Raw genomic sequence first — 21375 nt, 5'->3', positions numbered from 1 at the left:
CTCGACCACCAGGTCCCTCTCCTGTTCTCCATTTGCTGGATACAACTTCGTGAATCGCCTATTTCATGTTCTTCTCCTAGATGTGTTCACCCTCTCTTGTCATACACCAAATATGCATTTAAATTAGCTTGCTCCACCCTGAGGATGTGTGGGTTAGTATTAAACAACTTGTTAAGCATGCATACAAGTTTCTGACCTTTCATTTGATCAGAAGCCTGTTTCTGCTAGGTCACAGCTCTGGTTGGAACTGGTTACTTCTGACTTACATCCTGTCATCTTTCTTGCAAAGTTGGGAGTGTGTAATGTTAATCCTGTGAAAACAATTCTTTCTTTTGTTTCTCACACTACCTACCCATCTCCTAACAGAAGGCTGATGGACACAAGGTATAGAGTAAGCCATACATTTTCAGACATGTAGGAATTTGCTTTGTTTGACTATGAATATTTGTGACAAAGGTTGTGTTTTTCTTTTTCTTTTTCCCAACATGGGGCGAAGGGGAAGAAGGAGTGGACCATAATATTAGTCACCCAAAACAAACAAACAAAAAAACCTCAGAACAAAACTGAGAGTCATTGGAGCACTTTTAATGTTCAGAAAATTTTGTTTTTTCTTTCTTGTGGTTTTCCCTTTGGTACACATTCTTTTTTATAGCATGATTAATTTGGAAATATGTTTAATATGAATGTACATGTATAACCTATATCAGATTAAATGCAGTCTTGGGGAGGGAGAAGGAAAAGGAGGGAAACTGAGAATTCAAAATCTTATAAAAGTGAATGTTGGAAACTAAAAAGAAAGATTAAAAGGGAAAAATGTTCAAAAAACATAAAGAAGGAAACAAGGAAACAGGACAAGTAGAAAATGCTTTGAAAGTGTAATGATGAACCTACTATATACTTAGAAGGAAAAGCAAGCTGTATGTAATAGAGATTCACTGTTTCATTCACAAACTGCTTTTTATGTTTTACTTTGTATATGGAAATGCTTTATTTGGTGTTGGTTCAAAACGAAAAGAACAATTTTTTTTTTTAAAAGAAAGTTCTCACAAAGTAGAGAGAGCATCCTTCTATCCTATTGAGTAACTTCTGTCCTGTCACACGCAAAAATGAGAAGCTCATTGCAAACCCATATCAGAATCACCAGAATTTGCTCTGCCAGATTCTGTTTCTATGAATGGTCTCCTAAGCCAGAGGATCTTCACAGAAACAAAAAGACAAGCAGAGGCATCAGTTTACTGTACTGTAAAAAAAAAAAAAGGAATAGGAAACACCAGGCTAAATTTAATAAACATTTACCAGTTAGCCTTGTGATAGACACTGCTCCAGAGTCTCCACTGGCAGAGCTCCAGAAGAACAACGGAGAACACCTGGTTCCAACCCTGAAGAAGCTTGAGGGATCAAGGAAGTTTTCTTCCTGGGAACTGTTTTGTAAGTCACATGCTAGATTAAAGGGCTATTTATAAGGAGGTAATAGATGAATAGTCAAATGAAATGAATAGGCAGTTTTCACAGGAAGAATTCCAAGCTATCTATAGCCATATAAAAATGTTCTAAATCACTAATAATTAGAGAAATACATATTAAAACAGCTCTGGGGTACCACTACACACTCATCAGATTGGCTAAGATGACAAAAAAGTAAAACAACAAATGCTGGAGGAGATGTAGGAAAATTTCTATACTAATGCACTGTTGGTAGAGGTGTGAACTGGTCCAACCATTCTGGAAAGCAATTTGGGTTTATGCCCCAAAAGCTGTGCATACCTTTTGACGCAGCAATGCTGCTGCTATGTCTCTACCCTAAAGAGATCAAAGGCAGAAGAAAAAGACCTATGTGTACAAAAATATTTAGCAACTCTATGTGATGGCAAAGAGTTGGAAACAGAGGGGATGCCCATCAGTTGGGGGAGTAATTGAACAAGTGTGTGAATGTGAAGAAATGCTATTGTGCTGTAAGATATGATGAATGGTATGGTTTCAGAAAATCTGGTAAGACTTGTATGAACTGATGCATAGTAGGGTGGGCAAAAGCAGAGGAACAGTTTACATGGAGAAATATTACATTGTCAGAAGCTAACCGAGAAAAGATGAATGTCACAGGCACTCTAGGCAGCTGGGTGGGTAGAGTATTGGCCTTGGAATCAGGAAGACATTAAAATCATGCTTTAAACATTTAATATCTTGTGACTATGGGTAAGTCACATGGTGTTAATATCCTTCTCTGTAAAATGAAAGATTGGATCTCTAAGGTCCGTTCTAGTTCTATGATCCTGGGGCAACTGGTCTGAACCTTCTGGTAAACAATTTAGAATTATGTGAGAAAACTGATTTAAATCAACAATACCCTTTCATTCTATGGTCCCACTACTGGGCATATACCTCAGAGAGGTCAATGGCAAAAAAAATTCAACCCATATATATGTCAAAATATTCATAATAACACTTTTTATGTCAGTAAAGTAAAATAAATACCTGGAAACAAAGTGGATAATTATTGATTGATTGGAGAATGGTTGAATGATTGTGGAATAGGAACATCATGAAACATGATTGTGCCAGAAAAAAATAAAGCCTACGAAGAATTCAGAGAAACTTGGAAAGACTTATTTGAACTGATGCAGTATGAAGTAAAAAGCATCAAGGGAACAACATAAACGATCACGATAATATAAAAAGGGGGAAGAACAGTACAGAACATCAGACCCTGAGACTGATATCATAGCTGGTCTTGAGTCTAGAGTACTGAGACAGTAATAAGCAACCCACCTCTGGGTAGATGGGGCTGTGTGGTGAGGTCAGGGAACCATTTGTTGAGTGCTTGGGACCCCAAAATACTGACATGCTGGGTCCTGCTGAGTAAATTCAATCCAAGCCTTCTTTCAGTCAAAGAAAAACAAAGTTTATTAAAGATTCACCATATTGGGTTGACTCTTAAGAAGCCTCACCATTTGTGATGCTTGTATTGATAAGCGGGTCAGATTGAATCTGAGCCAGATTGAGCGCCTTCATAGAGTCAAGATGCAACTTATATACAGAAAGATTGTGGGAGGGATCTAGGGTTGGCCAAGTAGTCTGGGGTGATGGGAGGAGGGGTTTAGGGAGGGTCTTGAAGAGAATCTTGATGGGACTGGAGTGATTAGAGATCAGAACTAAGAAAGGGGGATTTTGATGTGATCAAGGACGGGAAGCAGTCAGAGGCAATCTGGAGGCATCAGACAATGGAGGGCCAGTCTAGGTTAAGGTTCACAGATTTGAAAAGCCAGATTGTGAGAAGATTCAAAGAGAGTTCAAGGGGGTTCCCAGAGTCTGTACCCCATCAAGTGGACTACAAGTGTGGGATGAGAAAGATGCTGTCATACATAATGAGCCCATAGGATTGCTTTGTTTGTCTGTACTTTGTACTTTGTTGTAAGGATGGATTCTAGAATGGGGGAAAGAGTACTGGGAATATAACAGTGATTTTTAAAAATAGAGCATCAATAAAATACTTTTAAATAAAGAGATGCTGGTGTCCAGGTATTCTGTGCTAAGTGTCTGGTGAAAGGGTAAAGAAACTCTAAGTGTTTGTCTCCAGGGGAGCTGGAGGGATCAAGGCAGGTTTCCTCCTGGGTACTGTATTTATAAGTTGCATACTAAATTAATCAGCAGATGCAGACTCTGAAATGGAAAACCAAACAGATCTGCTGCCAGCTCATGCCAGAAAAATGAGATGAGCCTCCTGGGGAAAAGGAAGTGCCAAAAGACTGGGTTCCACTGGCTTGAAGTCCCCAAATCAGAGTTCACACTTCCTAAGATCAGATGTTGAAGAGTTTGGCGGCTGGGTATTTTGAAAGATAATAGGTTTTCCTGAAGTGATGGTTCCTTGTATTTTAAACATCCAGAGCACTTCACCAAGCCTGTCTGGAGTTACACTGGCAGACATGGAAAATCAAGAGGCCTAACAGCTAAACAAAAAGAGGCTATGAGATGCCCAGGCTTGAGCCTGAGCCTTCTGAGAAGCTTACCTGTGTGGGTGGTGTTTGGGGTAGGGCTGGCAGTAAGTGCAAGCCCAGGGATATGTGTGTGCCCCACACTCATCTTGAGTCCAGCTCTTTGTGACCCCATGGACCCTGTGGAGTGGTCTGTCTTTTCTTTCTCCAGTGGACCACCTTTTGTTCCTGACACATTTAATAAATAAATGCTTTGTGATGGAGTGATTGACAGGCACCTGAGGGGATCTGGGCACAATCAAGGAGAGTGCTTTGCAGGGCTGGACCAGAGATGTATGCAAGGGATGGGTGGATATAGATGTGTAGCAGGATTCAAGACTGGGCAAGGATGTGATCAGAGCCAGGGGTGGGGAACGTGTGGCCTTGAGCCCACATGTGACCCTCTAGGTCCTTGTGTGTGGCCTTCTGACGGAGTCCAAGTTTTCCAGAACAAATCCCCTTAATAAAAGGATAAAGGCTTTTTATTAAGGGAATTCGTTCTGTGAAGTGTGTGTGTTCATCCTTTGTTGTTGAAGAAGACCATGCCATCAGTGAAATAATGGCATGACTTGCACTTGACTTTGTTTTGAGTGAGGGAGGGCTGTGCAGGTCACCAGCCTCCCTTTTCCTCCAGAGCCATGTGAATCCAGTGACCACATATTCATCAGCATGACTGGAGATGACCCAGGATGAGGCATTTGGGGTTAAGTGACTTGCCCAAGTTCATACAGCTAGTGAGTGTCAAATGTCTGAGGTGAGATTTGAACTCAGGACCTCCTGACTGGTGCTCTATCCACTGCACCACCTAGCTGCCCTTCTGTGAAGTATGGATTCAGTCAAAAGGCTACACTTGAGGACATAGAGTGCTAGGTGTGGCCTCAAGGCTTCAGGTTCCCCACCCTTGCACTATGCTATGCTGGGACTGGTGAAAGGTTTCTTGGCAGAAGGTAAGATTTAAAAAATTTTTTTAATCTTATACTTGAAGGGAGACCTGGACGCCAGGAGGCAGAGGTAAGGAGGAAGCATTGCCTTTAGCACACTGCCTGACGTATAGTAAGCCATTAATAAAACGTGTATGGGCAACCAGGGGGTGAAGTGGATAGAGTGCCTGGCCTGGAATTAGGAAGACAAGTTCAAATGTGGTCTCGGACACTTACTAGCTGTTTGACCCTGGGTAAGACGTTCAACCTCTCTCCGCCTCAGTTTCCTCATCTGTAAAATGAGGACAACACCATCTGCCTCCTAGGGTTGTTGGGAGGATCTAGTGCGATAATAATTGTAAAGTGCCTGGTACACAGTGCTACTTCAATATTAGCTACTGTAATAAATACTGTGATCGTTACCAACTGAAAACGCCCAGAGCTGGGAGATGGGATGTGTTTGTGTAATAATTCAGTTGCATAAACGTTTACGAGGAGCCTACGAGGTGCTTAGACGCCGCAAAGTAAGCCCTGGGCAGGCTAGAGAGGCCGGTCAATCAGTGCGTCTTTATTAATCGCCGACTAGGTGCTTAGCCCTGGGGCTCCAGCAAGAGGCAAACTCAGTGCCTGACCTGAAGGAAGCTGACCGGTGGCACCGGCTGGCAGCCTGCAGGAGGGGACGGAGGGGTAAGAGGCTGGCAAGGCAGGAGGGGACGGAGGGGTAAGGAGGCTGGCAAGGCAGGAGGGGACGGAGGGGTAAGGAGGCTGGCAAGGCAGGAGGGGACGGAGGGGTAAGGAGGCTGGCAAGGCAGGAGGGGACGGAGGGGTAAGGAGGCTGGCAAGGCAGGAGGGGACGGAGGGGTAAGGAGGCTGGCAAGGCAGGAGGGGACGGAGGGGTAAGGAGGCTGGCAAGGCAGGAGGGGACGGAGGGGTAAGGAGGCTGGCAAGGCAGGAGGGGACGGAGGGGTAAGGAGGCTGGCAAGGCAGGAGGGGACGGAGGGGTAAGGAGGCTGGCAAGGCAGGAGGGGACGGAGGGGTAAGGAGGCTGGCAAGGCAGGAGGGGACGGAGGGGTAAGGAGGCTGGCAGCGTGCAGGAGGGGACGGAGGGGTAAGGAGGCTGGCAAGGCAGGAGGGGACGGAGGGGTAAGGAGGCTGGCAAGGCAGGAGGGGACGGAGGGGTAAGGAGGCTGGCAAGGCAGGAGGGGACGGAGGGGTAAGGAGGCTGGCAAGGCAGGAGGGGACGGAGGGGTAAGGAGGCTGGCAAGGCAGGAGGGGACGGAGGGGTAAGGAGGCTGGCAAGGCAGGAGGGGACGGAGGGGTAAGAGGCTGGCAGCGTGCAGGAGGGGACGGAGGGGTAAGAAGGCTGGCAAGGCAGGAGGAGACGGAGGGGTAAGAAGGCTGGCAAGGCAGGAGGGGACGGAGGGGTAAGAAGGCTGGCAAGGCAGGAGGGGACGGAGGGGTAAGAAGGCTGGCAGCGTGCAGGAGGGGACGGAGGGGTAAGAGGCTGGCAGCGTGCAGAAGGGGACGGAGGGGTAAGAAGGCTGGCAAGGCAGGAGGGGACGGAGGGGTAAGAGGCTGGCAGCGTGCAGGAGGGGACGGAGGGGTAAGAAGGCTGGCAAGGCAGGAGGAGACGGAGGGGTAAGAAGGCTGGCAAGGCAGGAGGGGACGGAGGGGTAAGGAGGCTGGCAAGGCAGGAGGGGACGGAGGGGTAAGAAGGCTGGCAAGGCAGGAGGGGACCCCAGACCCAGAATTCTGCATTACGTTCCTGGAAGGGATGGAGGCAGCACAATTTAGAGGCTGCAGAAGGACCTTTGTATTCCAGCTCAGCAGGCCAGCTCAGTGTCCCCCCATTCCTAACAGAGGCGTGGGGGGCGCGGGTAGGTGGGGAGCGGACGGATAACGAGCTCAGCTCCTGGAGGGAGCCACCCCTCCCTTTCGGGCGCTCCTAGGCCACAGAGGCCCCTCCCACTGGGCGGGACCGGATCTATCCCCTCCCCTTTCCCCGCTCGCGTCACTTTGCCCCGCCCCTTCGTCCCTCACTCGACTCGCCAGCTTCGCTTGGAGGCGGGGGCTCAGGCCTGTGGGCGGGGCCGGCGGCGGGGAAGTTTGTCCCTGGGCGCGCGCCGTCCATGGCCAGAGCGCCTGCGCTTCTCAGGTGGCGGCATCCGGGGTCGGAGCCCAAGGCGTGCGGCGGCGGGAAGCGGGAGGCGGCCCAGGCCCGGCCCGGCGGGATGGCATTCCGGCAGGCGTTGAAGCTGGCGGTCTGCGGGCTGGCGGGGGGCTCGGCCGCCGTGCTCTTCTCGGCCGTGGCCGTGGGGAAGCCGCGCGGGGCGGGAGGCTCGGATGCCGAGTCCCGGTGGGCCAGCCCGGAAGTCCCGACGTGGGCGGAGCGGGTGCGCCCGGGGCCCACCCAAGGCGTGTGGGACAGCAACTGGGACAAGTAAGGACGGCGGGGCGGGGCCCTTCTCCCCGGGCCTCAGTTTCCCCATCTGTAAAGGGGGCGGGTGGACCAGATGGCCGCGAGCCCCTTCCAGGATCCCGAGACCGCCGTGACTTTCCGGCCGGGCGATCCGGGAGGAGGCACCAGGGATGGGGAGCGGGGATGGCAACAGGTGGCGGAGGGGCGCTCGGTGGAGACCCTGCAGAGCGTCCCTGGGCAGCGCGCGGAGGCGGGAGATGAAGGGCCCGCCGAGATAAGGATGCCGGGGAGGAGTGGGGTGCCTGTTGACGGACGTCTTGCGCGAGGCTTTGATGGGGCGCCCACGCTGAGCAGAGCGCCCTGATTCTGCGTAATGGCATTGCCTCCTAGCCAGGGAAGAGCCTGACACCCATCTCTATGACAGCGGAAAGGGACGATCTGACGGTGGCTTTTAAACAGGGCATTTTCTGAACTCAGAAGAGGAGGGGATCTAGGGATCCTTGGAGAGGCACCCCTGCCCCCAATCTTGATTCTGCCCTTAGGGGGTGATGGAGCAGTGCGTGATTAACACCCTGCGCTTAGGGTCGTTTTTCTTACACCTTTAGCCCAAGCCAGAAAATGAACATTTATTTAGCACCTACGGTTTGCCAGGCCTCGTGGTAAGGGCTTTCAGGTCTGCTGGGCATCCATGCTAAGTGCTGGGTAGGCAGAGCTGAAAAAAAGGCCATGGTCTTGTTCTCCTCGAGCTCACAGTCTAGTATCAGTCCTTGAAAACGAGTAAGAGATCAGTTCTGGCCTGAAGAACCTGGGAAGGCTTTGTGTGAGCTGGGCTTTAAAGGAAGGGTACGTTTAAGTGGATATCCCGCCCCAGGGAGACATTCAGGTTTGGAGAGGACAGTGGAAGCAGAGACAGGAGGGCCCAAGGTGCGCTGGCCCCTGGAGAGCCCAGGTGGATTCCTGGACCGCCTGAGCCAAAGCTAGGAGTTGGTGTGCCTGACGAGTGGACATTGCCAGAGGTCAGGTCCCTGGCCGACTTGGGCCTAGAACCCAGGCCTGGGAATCCACTGTCCAAGATTCTTTACAGGAAGTTGGAAGCTTGTAGATGTTGACTTGCCAGGTGTTCTCTAAGGGAGAGAATTCAAGACTGAATCCTGGAACAGCGATTTGAGACTCTTTGGCATAGTGTGCACAAGGCTTTGTGGTTGGTGAGACCTGGGTTTTCCATTTGTCTCTGACCTTTTTCTTATTAGCTTTGTGAACTCTCTGTGCCCCAGGCAACTCAGTGAGGCTGTGTTCTATGAATTCCAGATCAGTACAGGAGGAGGGAGTTTAAACAGTGTTGAGGAGCCCATGAAATCGGAGGTTTGAGTTTCAGACATTGATGAACTGATAAAGTCCTGAGGTCTAGACAAAACAAAATAATCACTAGGAAGTAGTGCAGATAAGGGAACAAACTATACTTATCAGTGCTTACAACAAGCAGCAAATCTTTCCATGTTAATGTTGAGGAAAAACTCAGTAAAAATAAAATTTTTTTTTAATGGTTCCATATTAGAGTTGGAAAAGAACCTTAGCCATCTTAGAGTCTGACCACTGGCCCTGGATGTAGAAGGACCTAAGGTCATCTCCAGCCTGTTTGCTTAGCTATACAATGGGGATAATAATAGCACCTACCTCCCAAGCCTGTTGTGAGAATACAGTGGGAGAATACTTGCAATAGTTTGTTAATACTAAGTCACTATGCTAGCTAGCTGTTATTATCTAGTGCAAACCTGCTTTTACAGAAGAGGAAGTAGGGCATCAAAAAGATAGGGCCCTGTGCTGGGATTGCAAGAAAAGAGATTCCTCAACACAGAAAGTACCCTTAGAGGTTAGCTAGTCCAGTCTAGGCCCCTCATTCTTCAGATGAGGAAACTGAGCGTTAGTGACTTGGCTAAGGTCACACAGTTAGTACAAGTGCAGAGCCAGGATTTGTAGGCTAGAAATCCAATGAACCAGTTTCATTTTTAAGGACTAGAATTTAAATCTTTTCTAATCAGATTAAGGCTAATTTTAAAAGACCATTTACATCCTGTGCTTTGTTTCTAATTTTAGTTTGTTTTAGAAAAAGTAAATGCAAAGCTGCATGGTACTTACTCTAGAATTTACTTTCACAAAGAAAATTTTTTAAAAAAATTAACTGTTTTGACTTTCTACACTTGCCTCTAAAATGGAATAAGATTTTTTCAGAAGGAAATTATGGCATCCATTATTTTTACAAATGGAAAAATTGTCAATTGACTAAAACCTAAGTAAGTAAATTTACTTACTAATTGTTATATGGGATCAGAACACCGAGCTGCTTGATTCCAACTCTTATGTTTAACGACTTAGATATCAAGTTTAATTCATGAATGATCTGTCAGTCTGAAGTTGGGATATGCAATATTCTTATGAAATATGCTTAGAGGGGAACTGTATAGAAGGTGACAGGATAAAATGTCTTATTTTTGAAAATTAGGAGAGAACCACGGTCTCTCATCAACCTGAGGAAAAGAAGCACAGAAACCGGTGAAGAGGAAATAACGTCCAAACTCGATAACTTCAGAGCCAGAGCCACTCGCCACATCTTCCTGATCAGGCATTCCCAGTACAATTTGGACGGCTCCCTTGATAAGGATCGGACTCTGACTGAACTGGGTATGTGGGTCTTCAACCCACAGCTCTCTTGGGCTCTTGTGTATTACGAACCTTATTTTTCTGGAGGAAAGGTTGCTGACTAGTGATGATGCTAATCCATGCATCTGTGACCCGCTGCCTTTGCCCTCCTCAAACCTCCCTCAGGACAGTTTGGTCTTTGGGAACATCTCAGGTTTATTCTGAGCCTACTGAAACTCCATCCATCATTTTTATCTCTTAAGAGTCTTTTAAAACCAACAGCCTATGTAGGGAATTTCAACTTGGACTCAAATTTGTACATACTGTCCAATTCAGCAGGCATTTGTTGGTTAAGTACCTACTGTGGGCTAAGCATTGAATTCACAAATGGAGACACAAACAACCCCTGTAGTAGGGTGACATTCTACACAATGAGCACAGGGAACTGGGGATTCCATGGTGGAGGGAGGAAGATGTGCTGAAATATTCCAGACAGCCCCACAGCTCAAGCTGCTTTCCTTACCTTTCTAAGGGCAAGCTCAGTGCTGCATTAGTCAAATGGAGCTGCATCCAGCTAGGCCTATATAAAAAGGGGCTCACTTTTCCCAAGGGCTATTCCGAAGACTTGGTATGTAGGTCACAGCTCATACTATGCAGATTTTCAGGTTTAACGAATAAAATATTGAGTGGCCCTGGTGCTTGTGAATAGTTGGGTGTTCTTGGGAGGGGATGACTACCTTGGCTGAATGTAAGGGGTAACCAAGTCTAGGTAACTAAATTAGATATTTTTCCCTGCACATGTTGAAGAAAGAAAACCTCCCAAATTTGATTTCGTTTTGGCTGTGTGTGTGCTGAGTTAACTAGAACTCTACAATGTGTTTCAACTTTAAGGTCGTGAACAGGCTGAACTGACTGGTGGTCGATTAGCTAGCTTGGGCGTGAAGTTTGATAAGATCGTGCACTCTTCCATGACCCGAGCAATAGAAACCACTGACATCATCTCCAAACACCTGCCAGGTAAGGTGACTTCAGTCTGTATGGACAATACTCTTATGTCCCTCTTTGTATCATACACCACAGTGAGGATGGCTGATGGAACTTCCTGACTCAGTAATTAATGTAAATAAGTATAAGTAGAAATGTGTAACTAATCCTAATGGACCTTTAGTGCTTTAAAGTCAGTAAAGTCCACTGAGCCTTTCTGCCCTCTTGTGAGAGAGGGGCTGTTATCCCCATTTTATAGTTGAAAAAACAGGATCTCAGCTGAAGTGACTTGTTTAGATACTAGAGCTCAGAAATATTGGAGGCAAGATCTGAATCCTAGCCTCTCTGACCTTTGAGTCCATTTCCACTGGACTACATGGCTTATTTCATTTGTAAAATGAGGGGCTGGACTAGATGTGGTAATACTGAGGAGGCCTGGACAGCCTCTTTTTCATACGTAGAAAACACAAGGATAGCTAAGCTGGTATAACATGGATTTCTTAAGGGTCATCAAACTCCTTCTGGAATGAACATGCCCAGGCTGTCCTGGAGAGTGAAGACTTTATGATCTGGACACACTTAAGTTTCTGTTTCAACTTTGACTAAAAATACTTGAATGCCACTTGCTTTTTGTGTGTGTGAGGAAGGGTTGTGGTTGGCCTTTCATTCTGTTTTTCTGTTATTAGTGTTTTCTAGACTTAAGAGTGGTACTACTGTAACCTGGCTAGCTTGGGATAATAAGGCCCCAAAGCCTAACCAAGCCTAGGAATGTTTTCTAGACTGACTTCAGCTGGTTGGGCCATTGATGCCTGGTGTACATAATAGGCATCAGCTCCATTCCCCAGCACTGTCACTGTGATGGTTACTGCCCCTTTCTCTGCAGGAGTCAACAGAATCAGCACTGACCTGCTACGGGAAGGTGCTCCCATTGAACCTGACCCTCCTGTATCTGACTGGAAGCCAGAAGCCCGGGTAAACAAAACATAACAATCTTTTTTTTCTGGGTGGCTTTTAATCTGGGGGTAGTTTGCTTGGAAAATGACACTTTGTGCAGCAGTGATGAGGCTTTGTCTCCAGGGTGTGTCTGCTCCATTTTCACGTGTACCGGAGTACATTTCTTCCGGAGTCCCTCTCCCTCTCCCTCATCTTAGATCAGCCACCTCAAGACTGGCCTTTGTATACCTCACCCAAGGGTCACAAGGGATGTTTGTGCCAGACAGATTGTTAACAGTCTGTGATTCCCCAACGTCTACCCTTAGCAGTATTATGAGGATGGAGCCCGTATCGAGGCTGCATTTCGGAACTTCATCCATCGTGCAGATGCCAAGCAGGAGGAAGACAGCTATGAAATCTTTGTGTGTCATGCCAATGTCATCCGCTACATTGTCTGCAGGTAATGGCACGAACTCCCTGTGTACAGGGCTAGTGTTAAACTTCCTTTATATTTTATTTCTACACATCTAGGAGGCTCTGTGGATAAAATGCTGGGCCTGAAATCAGTGCAAATCTTGCATTGAACATTTAATAGATGTGTGACCTTGGGCTGGTCACTTCACCTCCTGTGTGCCTCAGTTTCTTTCTTTGTTAAATGTGGATCATCATAATTTCTACATTGCAGAGTTGCTCTTGAGGATCAAATGAGATTTTTTTTTAAAGTGCCTGGCACATAGTAGGTGCTATAAATGCATATACCCTTCTCCCTTATACAGGGTAGCCCAAAAGTCTTAAATCTATTAAATCTTAAAACTTGCACTAAGACTTTTGGGCAATATGGTGACCATAGTGGTCACCAATTCTTGTGTGTCCTTAGCTTGTCTCTAGTCTGTGACTGGTTTCATCAGTGGTTCACAAGCAGCTGTGTAAAGGACATAGTATGGTACAGTGGAAAGGCAGCTTTACTGGAGTGAAGCATTAAATGCTGGCCCTGCCACTTTGCCTGTGTGACATTGGCAAATCACTTGACTTCTCTTGGCCTCAGTTTCCTCATCTGTAAAGTGAGTTGCTGGAATGACTTCTGATGTCCCAGCTTCCTGTCAGAAGGAACTACATTTTTTTAAATTTAAAATTGTTTTTTTTCCCCAATTAATAGAGATCTGCTCCTTCTTCTTCCTCCCTCCCAATTGAAAAAGATAGAAAAACAAAACCCCAGTAATAGACTCCTGAATTGGACATGTCTATGCCTGTCTACTGGGTAACCTGAGTCCACCCAGCATGTCTTGTCAGGATGGGCCATCACGTTGAACTCCAGATACTAAAGCTGTGATTTTAAATTGGAGGTGGCAGTCATCTTGCATCAGTGTATTCTCAGACCAGTCCAGAACAGGACTCTATCGTTAGTGTCTCGACTATAGTGCTGCTCATCAGACTGCACACTTTCTTCCTCCAGTTACCATCCTGGAGTTTTAGGAGAAAACACTGGCTTAAAAAAGAAGAGGCCTCTTTAACTTCTGTACCTTACTAAGACTATATAAAAATCCTGCTTGATTTTATTCTCTTTGTTCAGTATTTCACTATAAAAACAAAGGAGGAATAGGATCATACTCAAAGCCCTAAACATTTATTGTATCTTAAAGTAGAGCCATACATGTAAATGTATTCCATGCCTCCTTCCAACTCAGGCTAATTCATTAAGCTTTTTAGTTTTTATGTAGTTGTTCCAGCATTTTATGCCATTTGGGTTCTTATTGTAAGGGAAAGAAGGCTGACTTGGGAGCTGGAGGGTTTGAGTTCAGATTTCCACTTGCCCATTTCCAAGGTGCCTGACAGCTTTCAATCTATGATGTGATCTCACACTCTGAATCATTTCAAGTCTTTTATTGTATTCATATTTTTATGGCACCTTATTTTGTTATGTTAACATACCATAATTTTTTCCATATACTCTGAATACAGTGTATCCACATTTTTTGCTGTTAAAAAGTGGTTGTCAGTGTTGTGTATTGCCATATTACTTTCCAAAAGGTTTGTTAAGTTTTTTTTTCCTATAACACAGTGTTTTAGAACAGCCAGAGCAGTGTTAACTTTTTTATTATTTTGGCAATTTTTGTCCATCTAATGCATGCTGCTCCCTGGGGTATGTTAGTATGTTTGTCTTGTTCCAAGTGTCTGATCTGTATAGCATGGGCTAATGGTTCTGTCTTTTTCCTCTTCAAGAGCACTACAATTCCCTCCTGAGGGCTGGCTGCGAATGTCCCTTAATAATGGCAGCATAACCCATCTGGTGATCCGTCCAAGTGGAAGGGTGGCACTAAGGACCCTGGGGGACAGTGGCTTCATGCCCCCTGACAAAATTACCCGCACTTGAACACCTGCCTCTGAAGTCATCAGCTGCGTGTCCATTCATCTGGACCTGTCTTTGTTTGTAATGTTTGGCTAGAATGCTGCGTTTTCAAAAGTATTTGGATTTCTACTCCTGCTTTTCCTTTGCTGGCTGTACTTCTGTCCTGAAGAGATGAAACTGTGCTTAAAATGCTGCATTTCTGTCAAAGGCCTTCCTGGCCAGGGAGAATGAAGACACCACTGGGACAGATACACTTCACAGGTTCAGAAGGTTCTGGATGTAGAGAAGTTGCCTCTCTTTGACCAAAGCTTTTGTGTGACATAAGGGAATAAAGTAGGATAGGAGTTAGAAGTTATATATTTTCTATACATTTGGATGTAGCATGATATTATGAATGTGCAAGTCACACATGAGAGTAAATTTTAATTTTAAGATATCACCAATAGCTAAATTTCCTGCCATCTCAGTCAGTCTATCCCTTTGAAACTAGGGACTTCCTTCAGTCAGTAGTATGCCAGTAATGGTTATAGCTGCTTAGAGTGGGACAGTCTGGTGTGATCAATCATGCAGTTGAAGAACAGTTCAGACTAGTTCAATAATTCCTAGATCCCTAGATTATTAAAATTTACTTTTCATTCTCCTAAGGACAGATATCTAATTAAAGCTTTCTCACCATTTTTCTAGACCCTTACCACCTGGTTTTTAAAACTTACTTCTTATCCCAGTTATAACTTGTAATAGCTGCTGGGATAATAAGACAGCCCCACCTCTAAGGCTGCTCAGAGGGGATCTGAGCTGCAATATGTGCCCTCTAGAATGAGACTTGTTTGAGATAAGTGAGAAGTCTCTGCTAGCACAGACACTTTTGTCCAGCTGAGAAAAAGCCGTCAGCGTGTGTACCCAGGCTAAGTTTGCCAAATGTACCTAGGGGGTGCTGCTGTATTGTGAGGTGTTTGTTTTATTCTTTTATTGGTTTGTGCATTTTTTTGCAAAGCAATAGGGATTAAGTGACATGCCCAGGGTCACACAGTGTCAAGTATCTGAGGCTAGATTTGAACTCAGGTCCTCCTGACTCCAGGGCCAGTGCTTTATCCACTGCACCACCTCACCTAGCTGCCCAAGAGTTTTTTTTAATAAAGGTCTAATACTAGGAAAGAAGATCTAGCTGATGGTCTCTTGATGGTCCAAACTAAAGTCTTTGCTTCACATTTTAACTGGGGTGCCTCTGGTTGTTGCTCATGTCTTATGCATACCAATTAAGGATTCAGCCACCAGTAGCCCTTAAGTACTTTGGGGTATTTAGACAAAAAGTGTCTGTTCCAAATATTCTCTGGCCACAAATGTCTTAATTCAGGTAAAACAAGGTGGTAGAAAAATTACTGTGAAAAAGTGGTTATGAGATTTTACTGCAATCAATCAATGCAAACAATTGGGATAACTTATTGTTTTGTCTATCAACTTTTTTAACGTTTACACAATAAATTGTTTTATTGTATTGGTGTTACTCATTTGGTTTGGTGCTCTTTTCCAGTGTCTGTGAATTAGATAGCAGCCCCAGGAGCGGGTTGATCAGTGCTTTGCTGTAGTTTTTCTTGGATCCCCTGGAGTACTACTTTCTATTCATGGTATTGAAGCAATAGGAATATTCCCTGATAGAAAATGCCTCTACCAGTAATGTACACCAGGGAATGACACCAGAACTGAGAAGGATGTACCCCAACTCCCTTGTTCTTTATACTAATACCAAAGTTTTCATATACTTTTAAGGTTTATGAAGCACTTTCTGGTTTTTATGTCATTTGACCCTCACACCCGCCCTGGGAGGCACATACATTATCCTCATTTTACAGAAAAAGGTTAAGGGATTTGCCCAGGGGTCATACTTCTGAGCGATGTCTAAAGTGAGGTTTGAGCCCGGGGCTTTATCCACTGAACCATGTAGTTGAATCTACTGAGGTTCTATCAGTGATGTGAACTTCCATAAGCACACAGCTAAGATTCAAACCCAGGTTCTCTAATTCCAAATCCTCCCATATGCCATGCTGTACCACATACTTATTATCCTTGTCTTGTAAAAGCCTCACAAGTTGCCAATAAAATAGGAGAGACTCAGGGCTCCTTACTCTCCTTCCTCCCTCAGGTAAGGGAGTCTGGCTTGAAAATCTGGAGCAGACTGTGTCCTCAAGGCAAAGCCTAAGAGAAAGAACTGGGGAAGATCCAGCTACCACGAGCGTATCTCTCAGAAGCACCATGACCATGGAGGGAAGGCTTATTGGCACTGCTCCTGCAAGTCATTTCAAAGCCAAGGAATCTTTGTAGCAGTATGCTTTCTCATTCCTTAAGTAAAACAAGCAATGTATATGAAGAATTATCCTAGTTATTTATTCAGAATGGTGCTTTTAAGGTAATTTGGTTGGTTCTAGATCTTAACTAGGAAAGAATGCTGGCTACAACCATTCACAAAACCCCAATCTAAAAGGAATGGTTTGGGGATTCTGACAGCCTCTTTGGGCCAGCCCACTTGAAGTGTAAGGACTTAGGGACCTTTGTGAGTACTAAAGAAGGTATTAGTAAATGTACAGTCAGAAACTCCCATCATGTTACAGTGAAACCACCTGCTTCACAGGGCTCTTACAAGGGAAACAGTAGGCCTAAAAGTCTTATCTAAGTGCAAGCCATCACTACTGACTGGAGTAGACTGAGAGGAGACCCAGGTTGGGTTAGATATAAACTAGAGGCCAGATAATTCCTAGTCTAAACTGCCTGATCTAAGAGAGTAGGAAACTCAAGTATTTACTAAGTACTTACCTCTGAAGCCCAGAGGTTCACTGACCTACCTGAAGTCACACAAACAATAAATCAGATCCAGAATTTGAAGATGAGACTTGTGCAACAACAATTAACCTCTACTTGAGACCTCAGTTTAAGACCTATAACTTATTTCTAGGCCACATGTGACTGAAGACACTGACTTGACAGGTTTTAGGGGACTGGAAGTGGGCATCACTATTGATCTAGCCCTGCTACAGGTAGTTAAATTTAATGTGAAAGGAAAGTTCTGCTTTTCCTTGAAATTTTGTTCTAAACCCTTTCTGGGCTTCAGAGCTGCTGTTCTTTCAAAGGAGGGCAGAATTAGAGGCTCTCCCATGTCCACCTCAGCACCAACAGCCTGTGTTCCATTCCACCCTCTGTATCTTGGGGTCACTTTCCAGCTCCCATGTTCTATGGGCAGGGCCTGTGCCCTGGTTTTATTCTAGCATTCTTTTTCTTTTAGAAGAGAATTCTTGACCCTATTTACACAAACAGAATATGTAGCATTTGTGGTGTCACTATTAAAAAATAAACCTTTTAAAAGCCTTTTTAAAAAAATTAGGAAATACGGATTTAGTATCATTTGAAAAATTATTACGGACCTTGACGTTAGGTCATAAGCATTTGCCTTTTAGAGAATTACAAACCTGGTATTTAAAGAACCCAAATTAAGTCGTTCTCAAAGCTGAGACCCTGAAACACTTCAAGGCTCTCTCTACATCTCTCCCAAATCTCTTACTTGGGATTATGGTTTAGAATGGGACTTTATCTCCCAGGCCTCATAGATCTCCAGAAATAGAGCTTTTTACAAGTTCACAGAATGTGAAGTTGAAAGGGCCCTTAAAGTTAAGCCATTCAGGTCAAAATTTCTGTTAACAGAAAGGTCATCCAGCCTTCACCTGAAGGAGTAAACAAGGACCACTTCTGGACCTCTATAAACACCAGCAAGTTTTATCTTAAACTAGGCCTCTATTTTCCTCTTACTTCCCCTCTAGAACCAAGCAAAATGCCAGTCATCCTTCATGTCCGCTTCTCAAATATTTGGAACCTAGCAATCATGTCCTCTCAGTTTTGCTCCAAGTTAAACATTATCAGTCCCTTCAACTCACATGGTCAATCCTCATATGGTACGGTTTCTACTCCTATCACCATCTTGATCATCTTCCTCTCGACAATTATCAGCTTGTCACTGTCCTTCCTCAGATGAAGGGCCTGGGGTTAACAATACTCCAGGTACGGTTTGACGAGGGCAGAGTATTGTGGGACTATCAAGTCCCATATTCTCAGCACTGGGCCTCTCAATGCATTCGATTATTACGGTGCCATTTTTCTTATCCAGTTGTCTACTCCTTAGGTTTACAGTCTAAAAAACCCATCCCTCAGTGTTGAACTTCCCAGGGACCAGCCTTTTTGAAGTGAATTGTTTCATGAGCAGTTGTTGGTTCCAAGAATTAGACTCAAGGAAAAAAGGTTAGGTTGCTTTATCTTTACAGATGATTTTCAAGGGTCATCCCCAAGCTCCTGTCATTCACCTATTCCACATTTCCGAATCACACTTTTGCAACAGCTCAATGACCTGACCATTTTTCAGTGAAAAAAGCAATGGTGAAATTTCAACATATCTCTTTCAATTACTGAAGAAAAGTAATAAGCAAGTTACATTTCTGATGAAAATGCTAATTTCTCAAAAAAAATTTTCTAATTAAATAATGCATCTGAATATAGTTTTCACAGAGAGTCTTTTCCTTTGTTAACTGGGGCATTAGGACTGCCTACCTTAGCTCCATTTGCACATAAAAGTAACTTTCATAGCAAATGAATCACAGATTTCATAACCTCACAAACACAAAGAATTTTACAATGAAATTCTAGTAGAATCATCCTTTTCTAGGCTAGATTTAAGCATTTTACAAAATAAAGTAACTAAAAATAGTAAATAATTTCCATCAGTATTTTAATATCTTGAATGCTTTCCAAAACAGGGCTTAAAATATTAAGAAAGGTACTCTGTCCAAAGTTAAGCATATTATAAACTAAAAATAATTTATTTCATTAAATGGTACAAAGCATTATGATATAAAATGTAGTCTAACTTAGGACACTTCATGAATCAATGTGCCAAACTTGCTATGCAGCAACTTTTTTTTTTTTTTTTTAACATCAGTAGAGAACATAGTATAAACATGTGAGAGAAGAACATATTGAATCTAGGAAAAATCTGAAAAACACTGTGACCAAAAAAAAAATGGACACATTTTTATTTTCATCTTTAGGTATAAAAGAAAAGTTAATACAAACACCTTAGTATACTGGTTAGTGTAACAGAGAGTCAGAGTGGAGAAATATCCCTCTACTGTGAATTGCAGTAACAGTATTTTGTTCTTATTTAGAATGATTCTCTTTTCTTAAGAGGACACATGACTTCCACCTACTTACTGCCCAGGCTCTCTTGTACACAACAAATTAAACAATAACTAGAATAATCTTTACAATTTCAAAATCTACAGCTAGGTTCTAAAACTCAGATCCTTCTCCAGTCACCATGTAGAAGTAACAGCCTCTCATACATGAGAGGCTGTCAATTAAAAACTCCTAAAAAGGAAATAAACATTTCAAGTGCTCAAACTTAAGATGTAAGCTTACACTTTTTAAAAAAGGAAGGTCAAAAAATTAATTTCGTTTGCTTGCGTTTTAACAAAAGGCACTATTATGCTCACAAAAACACGAAGAGCAGTTCTGGAGGTCCTATGTAGCCGCCACTGTATTCACAAGAGGGCCCAGCTTGCACGTGGGCCTCGGTCAGTGACAGGGCTGCAGTCCTCAGAGGTTATAAAGCTCCATTCATGTCCTACAGCTTCTAAAACTGTAAAAGCGATTTCTACAAATACTTTGTACATTCCCCTGCAGCCTGGGCCAGGAGAAGCGGCCTGCAGAGGGAGAGGTGCCCTCTCCTGGTCTCCTGTAATATGGCAGCACACACTCTTCTGCCAAACACACCAGTGGCCTCCTTCCCAAGGCTAAGGCACAGGAGACGTTTGCCACTGCGACCTTCTGAGGCAGCTTCCAAGCTCAAGAACGGGATTGAGGCTTTCTTTAAGCCTGAAGGGATCACAGTAACCTGGACTACGACACCCATGATGGTACGAAGGGCCCTAAGTTATTGCTCATGTTCTGGGGTGACCACTTCCATTAGTTCTCACAGGTAAAAAACCCAGTTTGTATCTTCAACTTTTTTAATGCTCCCAGTGAACCAAAATTATCAGCATCTCAGACACTGATGTTTACAAGAAAGAAAGAATTAGAAAAGATTTTTGTTCAGCATCCTCAACACAATTTTCTTTAAGCCAGTTTGAAGTGATGTTAGTCAGAGAGGTGTTTCTCTTTATCACGTAATAAAAATTCAAAGCCAAAAGTTACCAAACTTTTCCTTTTTATGAACAAAATAAAGTAAAAACCTAACAGAAAGTGAATTGATGCAAGTTGAGGAGTTAGAGGAGGCTAATTCCAACCAAGTGCACTGACTCCCTGACATTCAGAGTCATCCACTTAGATACTTGGCTGTTTTTGTCAAGGAAATCATGCACCTCATCCAACACCTAAAACTGCCCCGAGGGTAAAATGGATGATTGTACTGTTCTATTATAAAGATCTTCACTTTTATTAAGAATTGTTAAGTAAGACAGTCTGAATTTGTCACTGCTGTACCAGAAAGGATTATTTAAAAATTTTTCTCTGAATTAACACTTTGCTAACTCTCACAAACTCTCACAGTAATCTAACTGGGATAATAAACAATATATATTTGCATTTTTAAAAAATTTGTACATTTGTCCTCTTCAAACGAGGATTAATAAATAATCAGAATACGTTCTTTTGTGTTATTTCAACAAAATTTTCTTCCCTTGCCTCCCCACTTTTAAACAACAAAAAAAAGAAAAATTAAATAAGGTCCCTGGAAGAAAGACTCATCTTCTACAGGGCAGGTGGCTCTGAAAGGTGACCTAACTTGAATACCAAGTTTGCATATGCGGGGCTGTACCGTCCAGGGCTCCCCAAACTAGGGGAACACGAAGCATTGCCGTATTTCCCAGGGCTGGAACACACAGAGCTTTGAGGTGAACCCGAAGTTGAACACTGGGATTTGAGTTTTCCTTTCAATGCAGGGCTCGGCCAGCTGGGGGAAAACAAAAATGGAAAGGAATGTTACTACTATGTATAATAATCTGTAGTGAATGGAGGGAAGGTGGTACAGAAACAGACATCTGTGCATTTTGGGGACCTGGGAGACAGACTGACAAGCAGAAAAAGAAATGAAGCCTATCAAGCACCAACCATGCTAACTCTCAGAAGTCTGAG

General features: G+C 44.1%; 2 protein-coding genes across 3 annotated transcripts in view; one reads left to right on the top strand and one right to left on the bottom strand.

Moving 5' to 3' along the window:
• Positions 1–7021: 7021 nt before the first annotated feature.
• Positions 7022–15703, top strand: PGAM5 (PGAM family member 5, mitochondrial serine/threonine protein phosphatase). 2 transcript variants are annotated; one of them, XM_072600815.1, is made up of 6 exons: positions 7022–7328; positions 9808–9986; positions 10836–10961; positions 11812–11900; positions 12191–12321; positions 14082–15703. In XM_072600815.1, exons 1-6 carry the CDS (start codon positions 7120–7122, stop codon positions 14230–14232), a joined length of 885 nt encoding a protein of 294 aa, XP_072456916.1. In that variant the 5' UTR covers positions 7022–7119; the 3' UTR covers positions 14233–15703. The 2 variants fall into 2 exon arrangements, with proteins under 2 accessions (XP_072456916.1, XP_072456915.1); XM_072600814.1 differs by having other exon boundaries at positions 12188–12321.
• ANKLE2 (ankyrin repeat and LEM domain containing 2) overlaps positions 15144–21375 on the bottom strand; it is a 42269-nt gene continuing 36037 nt past the window's right edge. Inside the window, exon 13 of the mRNA XM_072600813.1 lies at positions 15144–21193. Coding sequence (XP_072456914.1) covers positions 20992–21193 — 202 coding nt within the window. The 3' untranslated portion in view covers positions 15144–20991. The remainder of the gene's footprint in view (positions 21194–21375) is intronic.

Source organism: Notamacropus eugenii, chromosome 4, assembly GCF_028372415.1.
Source record: "Notamacropus eugenii isolate mMacEug1 chromosome 4, mMacEug1.pri_v2, whole genome shotgun sequence".
NCBI lineage: Eukaryota > Metazoa > Chordata > Mammalia > Diprotodontia > Macropodidae > Notamacropus > Notamacropus eugenii.
This window is presented reverse-complemented; position numbering and strand designations above follow the sequence as displayed.

Excerpts from the sequence above, each read along its gene's own strand:
- PGAM5 (XM_072600814.1), top strand. The coding sequence starts at position 7,120 with ATGGCATTCCGGCAGGCGTTGAAGCTGGCGGTCTGCGGGCTGGCGGGG. Across the intron at positions 9,987-10,835 it reads TCGGACTCTGACTGAACTGG|GTCGTGAACAGGCTGAACTG; the intron begins GTATGTGGGTCT and ends TTCAACTTTAAG. Across the intron at positions 11,901-12,187 it reads ACTGGAAGCCAGAAGCCCGG|CAGTATTATGAGGATGGAGC; the intron begins GTAAACAAAACA and ends GTCTACCCTTAG.